Raw genomic sequence first — 16,285 nt, 5'->3', positions numbered from 1 at the left:
TTTTGAGGCTGTCATTGGGCAACACGGACTTTCAACTCCCTCCTCACCCCGTGGCGTCAAAATGATAACATGAACGGGGAGCAAAAATCCCAGAACCACACAGGGGGACCTAGTGACTGACCTACAGAGAGCTGGGACCACAGTAACAAAGGCTACTATCAGTAACACAATGCGCCGCCAGGGACTCAAATCCTGCTCTGCCAGACATGTCCCCCTGCAAGTCCACAAGTCCAGGCCCGTCTGTGGTTCGCTAGAGAGCATTTGGATGATCCAGAAGAGGACTGGGAGAATGTGTTGTGGTCAGATGAAACCAAAAAGAACTTTTTGGTAGAAACACAGGTTCTCTTGTTTGGAGGAAAAAGAATACTGAATTGCACCATACCCACTGTGAAGCATGGGGGTGGAAACATCATGCTTCGGGGTTGTTTTTCTGCAAAGGGACCAGGATGACTGATCTGTGTAAAGGAAATGACTGATCTGTGTAAAGGAAAGAATGAATGGGGCCATGTATCGAGAGATTTTGAGTGAAAATCTCCTTCCATCAGCAAGGGCATTGAAGATGAAAAGTGGCTGGGTCTTTCAGCACGACAATGATCCCAAACACACGGCCAGGTCAACAAAGGAGTGACTTCGTAAGAAGCGTTTCAAGGTCCTGGAGTGGCCTCGCCAGTCTCCAGGTCTCAACCCCATAGACAATCTGCGGTGGGAGTTGAAAGTCCGTGTTGCCCAACGACAGCCCCAAAACATCACTGCGCTAGGGGAGATCCGCATGGAGGAATGGGCCAAAATACCAGCAATAGTGTGTGAAAAGCTTGTGAAGATTTACAGAAAACGTTTGGCCTCCATTATTGCCAACAAAGGGTACATAACAAAGTATTGAGATGAACTGTTGGTATAGACCAAATACTTATTTTCCAACATTATTTGCAAATAGATTCTTTAAAAATCAAACAATGTGATTTTCTGTTTTTTTCCCCCACATTCTGTCTCTCATGGTTGAGGTTTAACCATGTTGACAATTACAGGCCTCTCTAATATTTTCAAGTGGGTGGGAGAACTTGCACAATTAGTGGTTGACTAAATACTTATTTGCCCCACTGTACATACATGACAAAGTTGTATCAATAAAATAATAATCCAAATTAACTGAATAATGTGAGGTGTTATTGCAATAACCCCTTATCCCCACTGCGGGGCATTGGCCCATACTAACCACATATCATAGACAAGTGATGTGTGTGATGTCATAAATGTTTGATGCCACTTTAGTCCACTGACCTCCTTTCTAATCCCTGGGGGATTTGTGTTACGTCACATTTAGTGAAATTTGACTTTGTGTTTGGTCAATACTGCACATGCACTGTGTCCTCTGAGCTCTGAGAATACATATGACACATCAAAAATAAAAAATACAAATATATTTTTTTACAGTAGGTTAAGTATCCTCAATTATGCCATTTAATAGTACCAGCATTTCATATATTGTTTGTTTTTCAACCACAATGCACAGTTCTACATTTTTCCATTCGGGTTACAAAGGTGCAAATATTTTCAGAGCAGGTTATAAATATTTGGTGACATATTCTCCCACATGGTCTGTCACTCCTCATTAGAATAAAACAATTTGGTGAGTCATGGTTCTAGAGGTTAATTGCTATTCTGCTGCTGCAGTTTATCAGACGGACAAAGCTGTGCTGCTCAGTCTGGCTAGCCACGTTGTTTCCTTCAATATTTAAACAATAGTTGAGTGAATCGGTATTGCTGCTCCCTTGTTAAGGAATACAAGAATTATTTGCAGGCAAATTTGTCTTTTTATGTTTTACAGTAAGTCCATTGACAGAAACTACTACCAATCACAAAGAATCCATGACTGTGGTGTTAGTGAGCTCATGTGTCACGTTCTGGGTCCTTCTGTGTGGCAGGTGGTGATAGCAGTCACCATTCTTTCTGCCCGTGGCTTTGTCTGAGGGGAAGCTCTGTAGCCATCACAGTGGCTGTAATCGTCAGCCATGATGAAGGGCATGACCTTCGCATTGACATCAGGGGAGAAACGAATGAGATATACTCGGAGCTACCTGCTATACCAACACATTTGTAAGACTCACTATGCATCACTAAATTTTCCACTCTGCTTCTGTGTGGCATTTTGTCTTGTCTATTATACTAGACTGCTGCACTCACTTCCTCTCTATCATCATCTGTGTACTAATGGCTGTGTCATGTGACTTTTCAGGGACGGCGAACAAAAGACTGTCAAATGGATGTGATGCACTTTAGTGTATGGCAGCGGCATCACTTACTCAGCCTTGACCACTTTACTTTCAGCTGCAGTTGAGCTCAAGAACCCTTTGTGTGTGTTAAGTAAAGTCAATGGAATACACGTTGACCTCCACAATGTCAAATGATACCAAATTTGATCATCATCCAATTTTTCACTGTCAACATATTCTTCCTGCATAACCCTGAATTTTCTGAACAGGTTAACAGCGCTTCTCAAATAGTGTGTCGTGACCCCCGATGCCTGGGGGAGCGCATGCGACTCTTAGGAACATGGTTTTTGTTGTTGGCTGCACTATAATAAAATGAAATTGCACAACCACTACAGTAGGTGGCAGTGCTATGGTGTAAGGCTTTTTTGCACCAAGCAAATGATTTGAAGAGAGTAAACAAATGCTGTTTCTTATGCGCTCTTGTCTGTGCTTGGGTTCCCCTGTGCTAATGAAACATCATCAGATCCAGACTGAGTACTGTTTCATTCCCAAATTCACACCAGAGCTAGAACGGTTTAGTCTCCGTATGTTGTTTTCGCTCTGCCCACTTCAGCAAATCTGCTCCAGAGCAGACTTGTGCGTTCTTGGCGACCAGTGTATTCCAGGTTCCTTTGCGGCAAAACAAGCAAGTGAGCAGCAGCTTCTTAAAATGCAGGACTCAATAACAAGAAAGCAGTTAAAACTTTTATTTGATGCTCATTGTTTATGCTTATCTGGGGTAGTATAGCTCAGTGGTAGAGTAGTTATTCTCCAACCTAAAGGTTGTGGGTTCCCTTCCCTGTTGACCTTGTCTAAGTATCCTTGAGCAAGATGCTGTTTCCCACATTGCTCCTGATGCTACACCATCAGTAGGTAAATAAAGCTATAGTATCAAATCACCAGTGTTGTGCATGAACATGTTCATATTTTGGGCGAACGTGAACTGAGGCATCATATTTTTGTCTCATGAACGTTACTGTGAACGCGCTCATTCTAGTGGTTGTGAGCCGCGTTCATAGTGGTTGTGAGCAGCGTTCATAACCTCATTCATTGTCAAGTACTGGTGTTGTGCAGCAAAGAACATATGCAACTACTGCAGTATACAGTATGTGCTGTCAACTCAAAAACCCAAACCTTAATAGTGGAAAACAATCCAACCTGGCAACCCTGAGGCTTTTATGGCGGCGAATATCCATTCTTTTAAATTCAATTGGACTTTATTTAGCATCCGTGGAAAATATTTCAACAAGTTGCATCATGAACATACTTCTGCAACACGAGTACGGCGTAAATAAGTGCTTAACGGCACGGGGAAGACGCAGTGAGAGAAAACTTTCCTTCATGTGCATCCATGACCAAATGTAAATACATAATTCCTTTACTTATAGAAAGTTTTTGTGTGGAATTGCTGCATTTGCGGCCGTTTGTAACGTTACTTGGTTATCTTGAACTGCAAAGTTGCAATTTCTGATGGGGTACAAAATCTGATAGAACCTGGCTTAGTACCAACATTTAAGTGAGTTTTATGTACAGGTTGATAACGACGCAGATTTGAAATTGAATATGAAGATGAACCAGACACAGTTTCTGTGTTTAAGTCGATAAAATAATTTATGTCTCTGGTTCTAATATCAAGTCTGTCAATAATAGCTTGCAGCAATTATAGGGGAGAAGAAAGAACCGCAAAAGTTCCTTTTTTAACCATGAACTTAAGTTCAATATTTTGAAATATGAACAATGAACTGAAAAGTTCATTATAAAATTTGTGGACTGTAATTTAAACAGGTTCATGTAGAAAATGACCTTTCCCAACATGGCACTTTCAGTGCCTTATCATGAAAAAAATGTGATTCAAGTGTAAGACCATTTACCATTGAATGTTTTCATTTGAACCCTCTGTCTCTTTTCCTTTGTAACATATTGTTACATTTTAGTAACTTGCCTCTTTTTGTATTTTGTATGTTCTGGTTTTGGAAATGATGTGTTAATCAATAACATTGTCATCCTCAAGTACTTAGGTGTTCCAATATTCAAGCAAAGCGTTCTGCATGCTCCCAACTCTTTCGTTTTCTTACCAAGTCTTTTGGGTTCTCAACAACAAGAACATACTTCTCAAGAGCACAAGGACACACCGCTCCCAAACCCCTGAGAGACAACTTTTTGCACAGGGATGAAAAGAAAGGTGGCAAGAGACTAAGGGCGTAGGTTTGGTCTCAATATTGGTAGGGATGATATAACAGCACAACCTGCATGTACACTTTTTGCTGGGGACGGGACATTCATAAGACCAAATATATTTGGTGAACGGGGGTCAGGGTCAGTTCTCACCAATATGAACCGAATTAATTGATAGGCTAAATGATTAATGCAAAACAAATCTGTATTGACCTCTACTAACTTTCACACTGCAAATTTATAACGTCTTCATCTGATATTTTTTTGTTAAATCTAGTCAAATAATTTTCTCCCATCCTGTTTTGAGTGTTAAAGGCAAGTTAACAGATTAATGAGTCAAATTCCTCCACTTTTGTTAAGTAAATATTACTACAGTATTTGTTTTTATTAAGCCCATACATCCAAACGTTGGTCATTTTTCACCTAAATCAAGAAAAAAATGCTTTCAAATAATGTTTTGAAAAATATTCTTGCATTAAGAACAAGAAGTTTTTCTTTTAAGATTAAATACACAAACTTTTTGCTTAAAATAAGTCTGTTAGTCTTATTTTCAGCTAGCTGTTTTTCTTATGTCAAGAAATCTGAGTAAAATTGACTTTAAGCACTGTAGCAGGTGCGAAATTAGTGGTGTGTTCCCCACCTCCACAATATTGACGTATTTTTACATTACTTCTATATTCTACATTCTAATATCCCTCGTCTTCGAATGGGCGGGGGAGGCGGCATGTTGTATTTCTGTCGGGCTGCGAATGCGCGCGTGTGTGGGCGCGGTTCAAGTCATGAGCCAATCAAACGTGTGTGTGAGGGAAAAAATGGACTGGCACATTCAGCGAGTGAAAAGGGGTCAATGTAAGTCTGAACATAATGAAAGTACTGTAATTCACTTAATAATGGTAGGATCAATTCTATTCTCACAACATATAGGAGGACAATCTAAATGACCTATATACCTGAAGTCATAATGCAAATAAGATTGCTAAAAAGTTGGTGGGGATAATTTCAGCATCCTAAAAAGTTGGTAGTGTTATGTCCCAATGCAAACCTACGCCCTTGGTCTGAACATAATGAAAGTACAGTATTATAATTTACTTAATAATGGTCGGGTCAGTTCTATCCTTACAACATATTAGAAGACAATCAATCACCTATCAAACTGAAGTCATTATATAATGCAAATGAGGTTGCATAAAGGTGGTGGGGACAATTTCAGCATCCTCAAAAGTTGGTCGTGTTATGTCCCTACCGTCCCTATGCAAACCTATGCCGTTGCTAGACGTAGATAATGAGACATTAAAAATGTTCCACGTTAACACTTTAACCAGTTATGGTCTCACAAAAAAAAAAAAAAAAAAAAAAAAGTAAAAAAAGGACTTTTAAGTACGATGTCATAGAAATTTTAATCACAACACAACAATGTGTGATTCTGATTAGCTTTGGAGTCACCACCAGGGGTGAAAGTGGCTAGTGGCTTTCTTGCCGGAACTCCTCGACGTGAAGGTCGCCACAGTTTAGAAATTTTATTTATTTATTTCATTTTTTGATTCATTTCATGTTGCATTGCCCTTTTTTTGTCGTATCAATTCAACAAGCTTTTCTTTTTTTTTTGCTGTTCCAGAAACATGCACATTTGAACCAATCAGAGCTAACCATCTCTGCTGATGACATGTCAGTATGTCAGCCAATTGAACGGATAAATGAGTCCAGGCGTTTTGCTTTGCTGCGTGCATTCGCACATTGACGTGACTCATCATCGTCAGCCTGAGATAACTGCAGTAGCTGGGGAAACCTCCAAGCCGTCCGTGGAATAAAATAAATAATAGATATTGGTGGAAACGGATTACACTACACAAGCACTTCCTTATGCTTGTTGTTAACAATTGAGTATATAAATCTGATGTTGGTAGATTGTTTTCTTCTTGGAGCTGAAATGCATGAGTGGCAGCTTAGCATTTTTTTTTTTCACATAGCGTTTTGACAGTTGCTGTCATATTTTCGGAATCAAAGCACCGTGTACCGAAACAGCATTCCAGCCCTGAATCTTATACCGGAACTGCGATCTGGCCCTAAATCTTATACCGGAACTGCGTTCCTGACCGTTCTGGCCCACTTTCACCCCTGGCCACCACAGAGAGGCACTCACAAAATTCAAATTCAAAACAATTAATTTCACATGTGCCACCCCTCTCTGATGGCAAGTGTTACCTGGGAAACAGGAATGATGATAAATGAGCCCCCACCAGCACTCTCAGTGACCACAGCCAAGAACTTGGAGTTGACAGCACAGAAGTGGTTGTCATGGACGTTCTTGGTGATAGGGATGCCGTCATAGCAGTGCTCCCGACTTCCCACTTTTCCATAGACGTTTCGAAACTTGGAGCTTCGGTAGGTCGGGCGCCATGACATCTAAAATGAAAAGAACATTGTGGACATTATACAGCATTAGGATCTGGGTTTAAGGCTGATGCCCAATTTTATATAGAGTGGACCCTCATTATGCAAGCACATCACCTGACGAGTTTGTCACGGTACGGGTATTGTCAGGAGAGAAATTGAGTCTCTTTAAGCGAGCAAATTTTCCTCATACGATTGCCAGAAAAGCCTGTCTTTCGCTTGCCATGTCCGAGTGCCTCAGCAACCCGCTAGTTGGCATGGAAGGTCTCTCTTGTTTTATTTCTCCAAGTGACTTAGCGTCTTGCTAGGGGTCCTACTAGCATCTTGCATCAACAAAATTCCCTATCTTCCCACTTCTTGCTCATCATCGTTGTCCACTGTGATGGAATTTTGTACCGAAGTTTATCCAAATCATTTATTCTTACAAGTGAACATTAACCATGTCCCTCAGGATAATGACAACCAGAGACAGCGGTGAGAATAAGAAAAGAATGCTCGGATATGAAACACACCAATAAAAATAATAAAATAACGATGAAATGAGCGCATGTTAGCGATCTTTATAATGAGTATGCAGTAATCAAGTTTGACAATATGGTAAGTGCCCGAATGTAGATAATATTGTAGATCTTGTAGATAATTTTTTAAAAATTTTATTTCTTTTTCAGATTATTTAGCCTTAGAAATTATGCCTTCAATTACTATTTACGGGTAACATTGGGGAGTTATGGGAAGTGTTGCATGCATTAAGGAAGTTTTTAATAAATATTTTAATTTTGCACAAACACCCAGTCTGCCTTGCCCTGCCTATTTGTTTCCCCCCTGCAATGTGAGCCCTCACCTCAGCCGAAAAAAAAAAAAAAAAAAAGTTAAAATTGCAAAACAAATCATGCATCCTTGATGTGACATGCATGCACACCATAACTATTCGTCACATATCACAGTGTTTACGGAGATATTGGAATTAGGTCCCTCTGGGAGGTATTTGCCTTATACAGCACTTTGGATGATTTTATACTACCAGTGTTAGGGCCTCTGCCCCTCCCTCCTGAGACCTGGCACTTTTTAAGCAAGCGTGTGGGTTTTTCTGATTGCAGGTTGGATGTCAGACGGGTAGAGCGGCCACAGGTGCAGGCTGTCACCATCAGCAGCCTTGAAAAGCCAGTAGATGCCTCGTCGCCAGATCAACTCGTCTAGTTCTGCTGTCAGTTGTATCCCGCCTTACTTACATTTTGTCTACGATTCTCGGCTCACGATTTTTGCTTTAGTCCCAGGACCTGTTTCTGCACGCCCCTTGTCGCCCCCTGATTCCCCCTCGAGCATTGCCTGCCTCTCGCCGGTCTGGATTACACCAGCAACGTTCGAACAACAATAAACAAAAACAATTGGTGTTCACACCCAGTGGTCCCGTTGTCTGCTTTGGGATCCCCTCCTGTCCACAAACCCTAACAACGAGAGGCAACATTTTCTTAACCTGATTGCTTAGTATCCAGAATATTTTTTTTTTCTGCGCCTTTCTTCTGCCATTGCACGTTCACATTTGCTGTTTGTTTTAACACTAGCAACGTTTTTCATCTGTTGATGTTGTACAGGTCGCATCTATACCGATTTCTTATACATGCGTTTATTGCCCCACTACAGAGGTGTTTGGTAGATATCCAGTTTATATCCACATACGAATGAGCCAAGGTTTGATTTGAAATACAAAAATAAAAAAATAATAAAAAAATGGAATTGAACTCTTGATACTGCATGAAACAAACAGCTACCACCCGTGTTGTTCTATGGACTGTGGGTACCGGCCAACCCCTGGAGTGGACCTCGCAAATTGTCAGGTGTTCAGGATGCCTGCCTCACAACCCAGGATGGAATGACCACATTTGCATTAATTTGGACCCCAGGAACTACTCTAGTGTCATTTGCAGCTGCATTTTTCACCTGTGCCTTTCAGACAGAAGTCACATGGAAATTGCATCCACTCTTCTTTTATACCTCTGATGCTTCCTTACAAAAAACTTTTCAGGTATCTAACAGACTTTCGGTAACTCATCTTCTAATGGTACAATCATAGACTTCACTGTTAGTGGAGTCTATGGGAGAAAGATTCCCTCTGAGAATCATTTTTCAGTGGACATGTTAGCGTGAAGAAAAAAATTGTCACATTTTCATCAAACAAAACCACAGTTACAGTGTTGGCTGACCCATCTGTGTTTGTCTGAACAAAGTGGCACATGAAGTGGTGAGAAATATTCCATCGATGTGAAGGATGGATTTTATCTTGTACTGTCTGATAAGGAATGATAGAATTCCTTGTTTAAGGTAAACACTGAGGCAAATACTGAAAATACTATTTGGTAATACTTGTCAGACTAACAAAATAATAAGTAAAGATTTTATTACTGTTTGAGCACAATTCTCCCATTCTCAGACCATGATACAACAGTTTTTGTTCCATGTTTTTTCAAATCATACAGAAATGGTATCCAATAACTTTCTCATCACTTTGCACTGATGGGCCATCTACCAACTGGTTAAACAAAAAATTGACGTGTAATAAAGGAATATGGAATATAAAAAATAATTAACATAAAAAAAGTCCTTGTATTGTTTCTGTTCATACCCAATTGTCTAATTTGTTTGTTTGTTTGTTTTAATCTGCTATAACTCAGGAAATCCAAACAGAAATCAAATTCAAACAACTGCATAGTAGCAGCTTGATAATTTATTTAGTGTAGCAGAAAATCTGCATGAAGAGAAAGAAATTACAGAATCATCTGTTTTTAGCTCTCCTGACATGGACCCATTCATCAGTTTGCCCCTAATATGCTTCTTCTCTCATGGTTTTACCATGCCTTTCTTTTAATATTCCCCACCCATTCTGAAGCTCATAAATGTCCACGCTTTTATATCCCTGACACTAGCCAACATTTAATACTGGACATTTGGACTCTTCACTTTCTTCTGCTTGTGGTACTGTAATGCCTGACCGAAGCACCAGCGGTTATCACACATTTCACGTTGTAAACATCTTGTTTCCACCAGATTTTATGTGTAACATAGCTTGAAATGACATTTCATCTCTTCTAATAAGGTTCACCCCTAAAGAATTGCATTAAAGTATGACAACAGTACATCGCTGCAAGGATGCAATGCCTTCATTATCTTGTATTTCATGTGCACGCATGAACTGGATGTGCAATTTATGGGCCCTGGTTAATCTAATAAATAATATAATAAATTAATGCTCAGAAAACATGAATGCAGTATAATCTAATAAACTTGAAGGCATCACTTTGGAGAACACAGATACATTAAAACATCATCTAAACACAGAAAACCACAGAAGTGTTCTTTTGATTGAAGATGTTTACGAAATTGAATGAAGTTAACATGCGTAATAAATGAAGAGGACAGAAAGTTTAGACTAGCTAAAGATAAAATCTATCGAATGAATCTATGAATTGTGTGCATCAGATGTGGATGCGTGTGTCTTGAAGTCATCTTCTTCTTGGAGATCCCAAGGCGTTCCCAGGCTAGCCAGGTGAAATAGTTTACCCAATGTGTCCTAGGCCCCTGGGTCTCCTCATAGTGCCCAGAACACTTCACCAGGAAGGTAGCCAGGAGACCTTCCTAATTTGATCACCAAGGCATCTCATCTGGCTCCTCTCAATGCTCAGAAACAGAAGCTCAATTCAAAACCCTTCTAGGATAACCAAGCAGGATGGCCAAGAGATAGGGTGAGGTCCTATCTCTCAGGAGAACTCTGCGGAAGAAAATTAATATCGGTCGATTGTATCTGGCATCTGGTCTTCTTCACGACCCACAGCAAGATTAACCGGTAAATAGGGAGCTTTACCTTTTGGCTCAGCTCCCTCTTTACAACGACGGTGCAATACAGAACCAAAATCCTGCAGACACTCCACTTATCTGCCTGAGGATTTCTTGCCCCATACTTCCCTCACTTGGGAACAAGACACTAAGATACCTTTACTCATCTTCTTGAAGACGGACCTCATTCCTGACTTGGAGAGTGCATTCCACCATTTTTCAACTGATGACCATGGTCTTAGATTTGGAGGTGCTGATTCTAATCCTAAACAATTCATGCTGAAAATTGCTCCAGTGAGAGTTGAAGATCGCTGCTTGATCATCCAAAAAGCCAGAAATGCAATACTAAGACCACCAAACAGCATCCACTAACTGTATCTGGTGTGCCTTGAAATTCTGTCCATAAGTGCTATGAAAAGCATAGGTGACATAGGGCAGTCTTTGTGAAGTCCAACCTTTACTGAAAATTGAATGTATTCAAACTATATTTCATTGCAAAGCAGTGAGCATACTGATTATGAATGTCATAATGCTCATAATAGCTGCAGCTTTAATCAAGATCAACTTCCACACAGGCAGTAGGTAGTGGGGACCCCTCCCAATTGACATAAGCTTACACAGAATTTTCTCAAGCTAAATGTGGGGGGTTATCATTTTTGGGTCAGAAAAATGGAAAGGGTACAGATAAGCACACACCCTTGGCACAATGTCACCTACAGCTAGAAATCATGTCAGAAATCTTGGCTTAATTATTGACTCAGACCTAAAATTTGACAGCCGTAAAGTTACTCACTAAAACTGTCCATTAGCATCTAAAAATATAGCCAGAAATCAGGGGCTTCTGTTTAAACAAGACATGAAAAACTTAGATTGGACATGGATTGTACTACTGCAACGGTATATTTACAGGTGATAATAAAAAATCAGTCAGGGAGCTGCAGCTAGTACGGAATTCTGCTGCCAGAATCCTAACAAATACAAGAAAACTGGACCATATTACACCAGTTATGAAATCGTTACACTGGCTTCCAGTGAGTCAAAGGAAAGACTATATAATACTACTGCTTGTCTACAAAACAGTTCATGGCCTTGGACCAAAATACATGCTTGATTTGTTTGAACCCAATGAAGCATCTAGAGCAGGGGTCCCCATCTGCCGGGCCGCGGACCGGTACGGGTCCGTGGCGCATTTGCTACCGGGCCGCACAGAAATAATAATTTATTAATGACCGCATTCTGGACAAATTAACCCTGTGCCCCTGTTTAACACACCAATATCCCTGTCTACTCTAGATATAATACTACAGGATCGATTAGAATGTCGTCATAGAAATCCATTGATTTGACTGCTAGCAGTACATCTTGTTTTGTGTATACAATATATCTATGGGCGCTTGTCCTCGATAATAACGTATTACAATGCCGCGGGCGCAGCACATTTGTTACCGGAAATAATTAGCCCCTCACGAGCGAAGATGACTGGAAAACAGACGTCTTTGGAGATATTTTTTAGGGTGAAAAGGGCACCTGATGAGCCAGAAGATGAGCCTACAACCTCAAAGACCCACGAACTGCGAAGGAGTGGATTCGTGACCCGTGAGTGATTCGAGCATGTCTGTACAACAGGAGGATCAGCTTGTAGAGATCGCAAATGACGGCGACCTTAAACGTACATTTGAAACGACAACTCAACCCAGGTTCTGAATTAAAGTAACTCCGGAATATCCTGGCATTGCTACGAGAGCATTGAAAACCCTACTACAATTTCCAACAAAATCCAACGTATCTTTGTGAAGCGGCTCAATTAATGCTTAACGACAAGGCGACGTCGTTAATGGTGAGAGAGCCATGTGGAGTTGTTGTGTGCAGCTAACATGGCAGGATGTATCTGAGGAGAACTTTTCTACATGCCCTTCCATGATCAAACATAAGTTAATATTCCTTTCTTTAAAGAAAGTTTGTAGTGTTTACTTTGGAATCGCTGCATTTGCGGCCATGTTTAACGTTACGCGCATGCGCAGAACCTCATCGTTGCAATTTTTGATGGGTTGCAAAATTTGTCAGAACACCGGTCCATGAAAAAAAGACCCAAATAACACCAATCCTTGGTGCAAAAAAGGTTGGGGACCCCTGATCTAGAGACCCCTAAGGTCATCTGGACCGGTCTGCTGTATGTTGTAATAACAAGAACCAAGCAGGGTGGGTGAGGCAGCATTTAGTTACTATGCTCCTCACCTCTAGAATGAGTTACCTGAAGGTCTGAAGTGTGCTCAAACTGTTAGCTCCTTTAAATCTGGGCTAAAAACGCTATTATTTACGACAGCATATGTATAACTGCCTTCATATTTCAAATTTTAATTGTTGTTTTTATTAACTGTCTTGGTGATTTAATGTGAACTTTATGTATCATTTTATTTCCTGTATGATTTTTTTAATCATTCATTTTCTTGTTTTATTTTATATTTCCTCTTTCAATTGTCTCTGTTTTTAACCTTCTTATTGATTTAATGTGATTTTCACGTATCATTTTATTTGTCTTTGTGGATCTTCATGTGATATATGGCACTTTGAATTGCCTTGTGTTGAATTGTGCTATACAAATACATTTCCCTTGCCTTGCCCAGCATAAGTTCCCCTAAATGCATTGCTGCATGCAATGCCAACAATGTTAATACTTCATATTGTGTCGAAGTATGGGGGAACACTTACCAAAGTACATTAAATCCATTAGTTATATTACAAAAACGAGCAATTCGGATTATAAACAAAGTGTTGTTTTTTTTTAGATCACACTCATAATTTATTCACTCAATCAAAACTTAAAATTTAATGATCTTGTAAAATACAAAAACATCAATATTTTTATTTAAAGCATTTCATAAGTTATTACCCCTCAATTTAAAATGTCTTTTTACAGTGCAAGAGCAATCTCATAATTTGAGAAGATTTGCCAACTTTTCACGACCAAAGTTTCGTACTACCCGTAAACTTAAAGGATTCTGCGTGTCTGTATGTGGGGTAAAACTCTGAGACAGTTTGGGATTACAATATAAGCAGTTCCATAGTATCCAGAAATTCAAATTGCTGTAAAAACATCAGGTCTGGTCACGATATACAGAAAGAGGTCTTTAAACGTCTTGTGTATATACCGTATTTTTTTGACTATAAGTCGCAGTTTTTTTCATAGTTTGGCTGGGTGTGCGACTTATAATCAGGAGCGACTTATGTGTGAAATTATTAACACATTATGATATCATTTCACATGTTATTTTGGTGTTTTGGAGTGACACTGAAGTTTTGGTAAACTTGTTAGCATGTTCTTTATGCTATAGTTATCTGAATAACTTAATAGCTATGGCCACGTTCGTGTTCTGCCTTTGGCAATGTGTGTTCAATTGTATTATTGACTTTTTTATATTGAAATGCATTCTTTTAGTTTGTGGCGCTTTCACGCCCACGTGGGGCCGCACTTGCACTTGTTTACGTGAAGAAGAGCGCTCACATGCCAGAAGAAGACCGACAGCTACGTAGCTCTGACTGAGTGGGCGAGTTAGCGAGAGAGAAACACGGCTGCGAACCTTCATTGATTGTTTATGCTTGTAAAATATCTCTACGGAGGCAACGCCTGCGTGTATCATCTTTTCTGTTGTTGCTGTGTGTTTTCCACCCGCGATCGGACACTTAGCGCCAGTTGTGTGGTTGTTTGAACAATGTGCTAATGCTAGCGAATGCATGCTAACCGTTTTTGTCATGTCATTGCTGTAAAAGCACCTAATCATCATTTAATTACGTTGATGCGAATCGATGTAATCATTATGATTAGGACAGTTGTTGTAGGGAAGTGACTGCATTCCTATGGAATTTTTGGAGTGAAATGGGGGTGGGACACAAAAAAGCTCGGCTTCTTCCCACTCCTTTTTGAGCTACACGTGTATGTATTGTTAGTATTTCTGTCACAATCATCATTACTGTTTTATTTTTATTTATTTATTTTTCCAAAGTTGTTTTGTTGTTGTTATTGCTCGAAATAAAAATCAATCAATCAATCGATCGATCGATCAATGTTACATAAAAACATATACATTTTTATTGTTACCAATTGTTCAATGGATGTATCCCATAGTTGTGGTGCCGCTAAACAAAACTACGTTATGTAATTTTATAGGGAGAGGGAACATGCTAGCTCCTCACAGAAAGGCCTATAAAGAGTACCCACCATAGAAATGATTTCTACCATGGTTTACAACTCTTATCTAACACTAATCTCTGAAATAAAATCCTCGCCTGCCAGAGCCAAATGGCACAGCCTCAAAGATCATGAAATGAAAAAAACATTTCTATCAGATTTAAAATCATAAAACCAGGGAAAAAACAGTTGTGACTTTATGAATGTATGTAAGAAAAAAAAAAGCTGCAAAACGAAAACTTGATTGCTGAGAACTTAATCGAGAAAATATTACCCAAACTGGAAATTGTTGGGAATTACATTCAGTATTAAAAAAAAAAATCACCCTCCAATACTTGAGCAAACAGATGGACTTGAACACCCTCTTCTTATCTTTTAGCTCATCAATCAGCCAGATTTGACCTCGATCTGTTCTCAGTATTTTCTATGGCCTCTCATCTGTCACTCTCTCTTCCCTTCATCACTGATGGAGATGAAGTGAAATAAAACTGAAATAAGGAAAACACTTGATGGGTGTAACCACAGCACCGTGGAAGAGTGGTCTGCATGTCTGCCTCATAGTTCAGAGACAAAGGGTTCATTCCCAGGCTGTGGCCTACCTGTGTGGAGTTTACATGTTCTCCCCAAATCTGTGTACTCTGACTTCCTCCCACATCCAAAACACATGCATGGTAGGCAGATTGGCAGTTTCAAATTGTCCCTATGTACAAGTGTGTGCGTGGCTGGTTGTTTTCCTCCTTGGGCCCTGTGACTGCATGGCAGCTAATTCAGGCCGCCTACTGCCCATATGTTAGCTGGGATAGGCTCAAGAACAACCCACAACCCTCGTGAAGATAAGCAGAATGGAAAATAAATCACTAAACTAGGGGTGCAAAAATACTTGGATCTGGATCGATATATCGACTGGTTAAGCAACAATCGAATCGAACCAATAGAAACACAAGACATCAATCAACGTTGACATCTTTATTATTGGCCGTTTTGATTGTTGTTTTACATATGTGACATTTTTTAATCTTATAATGTACTAAACACCTCAAAATTGATTATTATTTTTTACTGCTTTTCGTGAAATGTATCTAATTGTTATAATAGATAATATCAGATGAATTTGATCAAAAGTCCTTGAATCAATTAAACATCTTCGATTATGTAAATACCGGATTGTGAGTGATTCATTTACATTGATGTTTTTCTGAAAATCTGAAATCTCTTAAATGGTATCATGAAAGAAAAAGCTAAAAGCAGTGTTATGGCCACATCTTTATTTACATTTTATAAGGAAAACATTATTGGAAAAAAAATGTTAGCAATATAACAAAAATAAAGCCATATGTTTAGAGAGTTCAGTTAAAAGAACACCACAAACCTAAGAGTTGTAGTCTGAAACCAGCAATTGTTGTCTCGTGATATTCGTGATCTCTCTCTCTCTCTCTCTCTCTCTCTCTCTCTCTCT

The 16,285-nt window shown here is 39.6% G+C and overlaps 1 protein-coding gene across 2 annotated transcripts in view; it reads right to left on the bottom strand.

The window, feature by feature from the left end:
* coro2ba (coronin, actin binding protein, 2Ba) overlaps positions 1-16,285 on the bottom strand; it is a 45,652-nt gene that overhangs the window by 13,388 nt on the left and 15,979 nt on the right. Inside the window, exon 2 of one of the 2 annotated variants that reach the window (XM_057835326.1) lies at positions 6,627-6,827. In XM_057835326.1, coding sequence (XP_057691309.1) covers positions 6,627-6,827 — 201 coding nt within the window. Of the gene's footprint in view, positions 1-6,626; positions 6,828-16,285 lie in introns of those variants that run through there. The other variant, XM_057835335.1, reaches the window with a different exon arrangement.

Source organism: Corythoichthys intestinalis, chromosome 1 (genome assembly GCF_030265065.1).
Source record: "Corythoichthys intestinalis isolate RoL2023-P3 chromosome 1, ASM3026506v1, whole genome shotgun sequence".
Lineage (NCBI taxonomy): Eukaryota > Metazoa > Chordata > Actinopteri > Syngnathiformes > Syngnathidae > Corythoichthys > Corythoichthys intestinalis.
This window is presented reverse-complemented; position numbering and strand designations above follow the sequence as displayed.